Consider the following 7,668-nt stretch of genomic DNA (forward strand, 5'->3'; position numbering starts at 1 on the left):
CCGCTACCTGAGTAAAACTAACCCCGTCTGATTACCTGACCTCCGACCTCCCCAGTAAAACTAACCCCGTCTGATTACCTGACCTCCGACCTCCCCAGTAAAACTAACCCCGTCTGATTACCTGACCTCCGACCTCCCCAGTAAAACTAACCCCGTCTGATTACCTGACCTCCGACCTCCCCAGTAAAACTAACCACGTCTGATTACCTGACCTCCGACCTCCCCAGTAAAACTAACCCCGTCTGATTACCTGACCTCCGACCTCCCCAGTAAAACTAACCCCGTCTGATTACCTGACCTCCGACCTCCCCAGTAAAACTAACCCCGTCTGATTACCTGACCTCCGACCTCCCCAGTAAAACTAACCCCGTCTGATTACCTGACCTCCGACCTCCCCAGTAAAACTAACCCCGTCTGATTACCTGACCTCCGACCTCCCCAGTAAAACTAACCCCGTCTGATTACCTGACCTCCGACCTCCCCAGTAAAACTAACCCCGTCTGATTACCTGACCTCCGACCTCCCCCAGTAAAACTAACCCCGTCTGATTACCTGACCTCTGACCTCCCCAGTAAAACTAACCCGTCTGATTACCTGACCTCCGACCTCCCCCAGTAAAACTAACCCGTCTGATTATCTGACCTCCCCAGTAAAACTAACCCCGTCTGATTACCTGACCTCCGACCTCCCCAGTAAAACTAACCCCGTCTGATTACCTGACCTCCGACCTCCCCAGTAAAACGAACCCCGTCTGATTACCTGACCTCTGACCTCCCCAGTAAAACTAACCCGTCTGATTACCTGACCTCCGACCTCCCCAGTAAAACTAACCCGTCTGATTACCTGACCTCCGACCTCCCCAGTAAAACTAACCCCGTCTGATTACCTGACCTCCGACCTCCCCAGTAAAACTAACCCGTCTGATTACCTGACCTCCGACCTCCCCCAGTAAAACTAACCCCGTCTGATTACCTGACCTCTGACCTCCCCAGTAAAACTAACCCGTCTGATTACCTGACCTCCGACCTCCCCAGTAAAACTAAACCCGTCTGATTACCTGACCTCCGACCTCCCCAGTAAAACTAACCCCGTCTGATTACCTGACCTCCGACCTCCCCCAGTAAAACTAACCCCGTCTGATTACCTGACCTCCGACCTCCCCCAGTAAAACTAAACCCGTCCGAATAGGGATTTTGTCGGAAGAAGGGCAATTCCACGGCAACAGAATTACGCTGAGAGTCAGTTGTCACCTTAAAAAAAAAAAGCCAAACAAACATTTAAATTTTAGTTTAACAAACCTTCCAACTCTATGCACGATGAATACTTTGAACAATTTACGGAGTAAAAATAAACATTTACTGGAAAAACTGCAGATGCAATGTTTGTTACCAGAATTACGGTAAAATTTCCCTCAAACTTTGTATCGGCACGGTTCTTCCTGTAAATGTGTTTCAGTCTTCTGTGGACATTGTGTGTTTCCTGTCTCTCTGTATATTTATCCTTGTGCATAGAGTTGTATGGTTTGTTAAGCTTGGAACTGCGCTACCTGTAAGTCACTCTGGATAAGAGCATCTGCTAAATGATTCACATGTCATCTCACCCTTTGTCCTCTCTGGTGTTAACCCTGTCTCCCCTCTCTCTGGTGTTAACCCTGTCTCCCCTCTCTCTGGTGTTAACCCTGTGTCCTCTGGTGTTAACCCTGTCTCCCCTCTCTCTGGTGTTAACCCTGTCTCCCCTCTCTCTGGTGTTAACCCTGTGTCCTCTGGTGTTAACCCTGTCTCCCCTCTCTCTGGTGTTAACCCTGTCTCCCCTCTCTCTGGTGTTAACCCTGTCTCCCCTCTCTCTGGTGTTAACCCCGTCTCCCCTCTCTCTGGTGTTAACCCTGTCTCCCCTTTCTCTGGTGTTAACCCTGTGTTAACCCTGTCTCCCCTCTCTCTGGTGTTAACCCTGTGTCCTCTGGAGTTAACCCTGTCTCCCCTCTCTCTGGTGTTAACTCTGTATTAACCCTGTGTTAACCCTGTGTCCTCTGGTGTTAACCCTGTCTCACCTCTCTCTGGTGTTAACCCTGTATTAACCCTGTGTCCTCTGGTGTTAACCCTGTGTTAACCATGTCTCCCCTCTCTGTGGTGTTACCCCTGTGTTAACCCTGTATTAACCCTGTGTCCTCTCTCTGGTGTTAACCCTGTGTCCTCTCTCTGGTGTTAACCCTGTGTCCTCTCTCTGGTGTTAACCCTGTGTCCTCTCTCTGGTGCTAACCCTGTGTCCTCTCTCTGGTGTTAACCCTGTATTAACCCTGTGTCCTCTGTGTGGTGTTAACCCTGTGTCCCCTTTCTGGTGTTAACCCTGTGTCCTCTGGTGTTAACCCTGTGTTAACCCTGTCTCCCCTCTCTGGTGTTAACCCTGTATTAACCCTGTCTCCCCCTCTCTCTGCTATTAACCCTGTATTAACCCTGTATTATCCCTGTATTAAACCTGTATTATCCCTGTATTAAACCTGTGTTAACCCTCTCTCTGGTGTTAACCCTGTATTAACCCTCTCTCTGGTGTTAACCCTGTATTAACCCTCTCTCTGGTGTTAACCCTGTGTTAACCCTGTGTTTCAGCGGGTGGTGAATGAGGAGAAGTCTCCTGTTGGTCCCTGGCTACTGGCTCTCTTTGTCTTTGTGGTGTGTGGATCAGGTAAGAGACTGTGTGTGTATATATATCTGTATATATACAGTGGGGCAAAAAAGTATTTAGTCAGCCACCAATTGTGCAAGTTCTCCCACTTAAAAAGATCAGAGAGGCCTGTAATTGTCATCATAGGTACACTTCAACTATGACAGACAAAATGAGGAAAAAAATTCCAGAAAATCACATTGTAGGATTTTTAATGAATTTATTTGCAAATTATGGTGGAAAATACAATTGAAGTCGGAAGTTTACATACACCTGAGCCAAATACATTTAAACTCAGTTTTTCACAATTCCTGACATTTAATCCAAGTAAAAATTCCCTGTTTTAGGTCAGTTAGGATCACCACTTTATTTTAAGAATGTGAAATGTCAGAATAATAGTAGAGAGAATGATTTATTTCAGCTTTTTTTTCTTTCATCACATTCCCAGTGGGTCTGAAGTTTACATACACTCAATTAGTATTTGGTAGCATTGCCTTACAATGGAAACAGGAAGCACCTGAGCTCAATGTCGAGTCTCATAGCAAAGGGTCTGAATACTTATGTAAAATAAGCTATTGATGTTTATTTTCAATACATTTAGCAAAATTTCAAAACACCTGTTTTCGCTTTGTCATTATGAGGTATTGTGTGTAGATTGATTCAAAAAATATATATTTTAGAATAAGGCTGTAACGTAACAAAATGTGGAGAAAGTCAAGGGGTCTGAATACTTTCCCAATGCTCTGTATGAACTATGACTAGAACACACTACTGGTCAAGGGTTTTTCCTTATTTGTACTTTTTTCTGCATCGTAGAATAATATACACTATATTTTGATTTGTTTAACACTTTTTTTGGTTACAACATGATTCCATATGTGTTATTTCATAGTTTTGATGTCTTCACTATTATTCTACAACGTTGAAAATATTAAAAATAAAGAAAAACCATGGAACTTTTGACCGGTAGTGTATACTCGTATGAAGTGGACATCAGTAGTTCTGAACCACGACTAGAATACTGTGTTTACCTATAAAGTGGGTAAACAGTATGTAAACATTATTAAAGTCATCTGAGTTTAATATCTATGTGTCTTCAGAACATATTCACACCCATAGACTTTTTCCATATTTTGTTGTTAGTCTGAATTTTAAAATTAATATAAAGTTAGGTTTTTTCACTGGCCTATAATATAATAATAATACAATAACAATAATATAATATACCCCATAATGTTAAAGTGGAGTTGTTTTTTCAAAATGTTTACATATGAATTAAAAATTAAAAGCTGACATGTTTTGCGTCAACTATTTAACCACTTTGTTATGGCCTAAATACGTTTAGGAGTAATACTTTGCTTAAGTTAGATAATAATATGCACTTTGTGTGCAATAATAGTGTTTAACATGATTTTTTGAATGACTTCCTCATCTCTGCACACATACAATTATTTGTAAGGTCCCTCAGTCGAGCAGTGAATTTCAAACACAGATTATACCACAAAGACCAGGGAGGTTTTACAATGTCTCTCAAAGAATGTCACATATTAGTAGATGGGTAAAAATGAAAAAAGTTCACATTTAATATTCCTTTGAGCATGGTGAAGTTATTAATTACACTTTGGATGGTGTATCAATACACCCAATCACTACAAAGATACAGGCGTCCTTCCTAACTCAGTTGCCGGAGAGGAAGGAAACCGCTCAGGGATTTCACCATGAGGCCAATGGTAACTTTAAAACAGTTACAGAGTTTAATGGCTGTGATAGGAGAAAACAACTGAGGATGGATCAACAACAGTGTAGTTACTCCACAATACTAACCTAAATGACAGAGTGAAAAGAAGGAAACCAGTAAAACCTGGTTCAGTCTGCTTTCCACCAGACACTGGGAGATGAATTCACCTTTCAGCAGGACAATAACCTAAAACACAAGGCCAAATCTACACTGGAGTTGCTTACCAAGATGACAGTGAATGTTCCTGAATGGCCAAATTACAGTTTTGACCTAAATCTACTTGAAAATCTAGAATCTAAAAAAGAATAATGGGCAAATGTATTACAATCCAGGTGCTTCTACAAAGTATTGCCTCGGGCGTAATTTAGATAATTCTGTATTTCATTTTCAATAAATGTACCAGAAAATAAAGCTGTTTTCACCGCTGTTATGGGGTTTTGTGTCTAGATGGGTTTTTATTTTATCCAGTTTAAATCGGCCTCTAACACAAGTCAAAGGATAATGAATACTTTGAGGTCAGCAGTCTAAGGTGCAGGGTAGCCGGCTAGTAGCCGGCTAGTGACAGTGACTAAGTTCAGGGCGGGGTACTGGGTGGAGGCTGGCTAGTGACAGTGACTTAAGTTCAGGGCAGGGTACTGGGTGGAGGCCGACTAGTGACAGTGACTAAGTTCAGGGCAGGGTACTGGGTGGAGGCTGGCTAGTGACAGTGACTAAGTTCAGGGCGGGGTACTGGGTGGAGGCTGGCTAGTGACAGTGACTAAGTTCAGGGCAGGGTACTGGGTGGAGGCTGGCTAGTGACAGTGACTAAGTTCAGGGCGGGGTACTGGGTGGAGGCTGGCTAGTGACAGTGACTAAGTTCAGGGCAGGGTACTGGGTGGAGGCTGGCTAGTGACAGTGACTAAGTTCAGGGCAGGGTACTGGGTGGAGGCCGGCTAGTAACAGTGACTAAGTTCAGGGCAGGGTACTGGGTGGAGGCCGGCTAGTGACAGTGACTAAGTTCAGGGCGGGGTACTGGGTGGAGGCTGGCTAGTGACAGTGACTAAGTTCAGGGCAGGGTACTGGGTGGAGGCTGGCTAGTAACAGTGACTAAGTTCAGGGCAGGGTACTGGGTGGAGGCTGGCTAGTGACAGTGACTAAGTTCAGGGCAGGGTACTGGGTGGAGGCTGGCTAGTAACAGTGACTAAGTTCAGGGCAGGGTACTGGGTGGAGGCTGGCTAGTGACAGTGACTAAGTTCAGGGCAGGGTACTGGGTGGAGGCTGGCTAGTGACAGTGACTAAGTTCAGGGCAGGGTACTGGGTGGAGGCTGGCTAGTGACAGTGACTAAGTTCAGGGCAGGGTACTGGGTGGAGGCTGGCTAGTGACAGTGACTAAGTTCAGGGCAGCGTACTGGGTGGAGGCTGGCTAGTGACAGTGACTAAGTTCAGGGCAGGGTACTGGGTGGAGGCTGGCTAGTGACAGTGACTAAGTTCAGGGCGGGGTACTGGGTGGAGGCTGGCTAGTGACAGTGACTAAGTTCAGGGCAGGGTACTGGGTGGAGGCCGGCTAGTGACAGTGACTAAGTTCAGGGCAGGGTACTGGGTGGAGGCCAGCTAGTAACAGTGACTAAGTTCAGGGCAGGGTACTGGGTGGAGGCTGGCTAGTGACAGTGACTAAGTTCAGGGCATGGTACTGGGTGGAGGCCGGCTAGTGACAGTGACTAAGTTCAGGGCAGGGTACTGGGTGGAGGCTGGCTAGTGACAGTGACTAAGTTCAGGGCAGGGTACTGGGTGGAGGCTGGCTAGTGACAGTGACTAAGTTCAGGGCAGGGTACTGGGTGGAGGCTGGCTAGTGACAGTGACTAAGTTCAGGGCAGGGTACTGGGTGGAGGCTGGCTAGTGACAGTGACTATAGTTCAGGGCAGGGTACTGGGTGGAGGCTGGCTAGTGATGGCTGTTTAACAGTCTGATGGCCTTGAGATAGAAGCTGTTTTTCAGTCTCTCGGTCCCTGCTTTGATGCACCTGTACTGACCTCGCCTTCTGGATGATAGCGGGGTGAACAGGCCATGGACCATTCATAAAGAATAATTTTATTTTAATACGACCTTGGTTTTAAAACGTTTCCAACCAGCAATGTAATTGTTCTGAACCCAGGAGCCGACCCGCTGGTTGAAAGGTTTTCATTCATTACAACAGCTCATATTTCTGTGTGTCACCCGATGCAGGACTGGGAATGTTTGGGTGGAGCTGGGTCACAGACATCACAATGGACTCTGATTTGTTTCTCTCTCTCTCCCTCTCCCTCTCCCTCCCCCTCTCTCTCCTCTCTCTCTCTCCCTCTCCCTCCCCCCTCTCTCTCCCTCTCCCTCTCCCTCCCCCTCTCTCTCCTCTCTCTCTCTCCCTCTCTCTCCCTCTCTCAGCCATCTTCCAGATTATCCAGAGTATCAGGCAGGGGTTGTGATGGTTGCCACCCAGATCAGAGCCTCCTCCTCTGGGAGAAGACCAACAGCCTCGCCCCATCCCTGCTCTAGCCACACACAGACATCCGGCTCAGTGTTCTCCCTTTACACCCCCCCCCCTCTCTGTGTCGAGTTAAACATTTTAGGGCTCCCGAGTGGCGCAGCGGTCTAAGGCACTGCTTCTCAGTGCTTGAGGCGTCACTACAGACCCTGGTTTGATTCCAGGCTGTATCACAGCGGTCTAAGGCACTGCATCTTAGTGCTTGAGGCGTCACTACAGACCCTGGTTAGATTCCAGGCTGTATCACAACTGGCCGTGATCGGGAGTCCCATAGGGCGGCGCACAATTGGCCCAGCGTCGTCCGGGTTTGGAGAGGGTTTGGCCTGGGGGGTAGGCCGTCATTGTAAATAAGAATTTGTTCTTAACTGACTTGCCTGGTTAAATAAAAAAAGGTTTTTAAACATCAACTGACACACACATCATCCCCCTCCCATCTCTGTCATGTTAAACATCTCTACATACTGTGAATTAGATCATCACCATCTCTGTCATGGTAAACATCTCTACATACTGTGAATTAGATCACACCATCTCTGTCATGGTAAACATCTCTACATACTGTGAATTAGATCACACCATCTCTGTCATGGTAAACATCTCTACATACTGTGAATTAGATCACACCATCTCTGTCATGTTAAACATCTCTACATACTGTGAATTAGATCATCACCATCTCTGTCATGGTAAACATCTCTACATACTGTGAATTAGATCACACCATCTCTGTCATGGTAAACAGCAGCTGATTCTACATACTGTGAATTAGATCACA

General features: G+C 46.0%; 1 protein-coding gene across 1 annotated transcript in view; it reads left to right on the forward strand.

Annotated features, from left to right (window-relative positions):
• Nucleotides 1-7,300, forward strand: part of LOC139561249 (stress-associated endoplasmic reticulum protein 1) — a 14,758-nt gene extending 7,458 nt beyond the window's left edge. The window contains exons 2-3 of the mRNA XM_071378225.1: nt 2,604-2,679; nt 6,794-7,300. Coding sequence (XP_071234326.1) covers nt 2,604-2,679; nt 6,794-6,834 — 117 coding nt within the window. The 3' untranslated portion in view covers nt 6,835-7,300. The remainder of the gene's footprint in view (nt 1-2,603; nt 2,680-6,793) is intronic.
• The last annotated feature ends 368 nt before the right edge of the window (nt 7,301-7,668 follow it).

Source organism: Salvelinus alpinus, chromosome 31, assembly GCF_045679555.1.
Source record: "Salvelinus alpinus chromosome 31, SLU_Salpinus.1, whole genome shotgun sequence".
NCBI classification, from domain to species: Eukaryota; Metazoa; Chordata; class Actinopteri; order Salmoniformes; family Salmonidae; genus Salvelinus; species Salvelinus alpinus.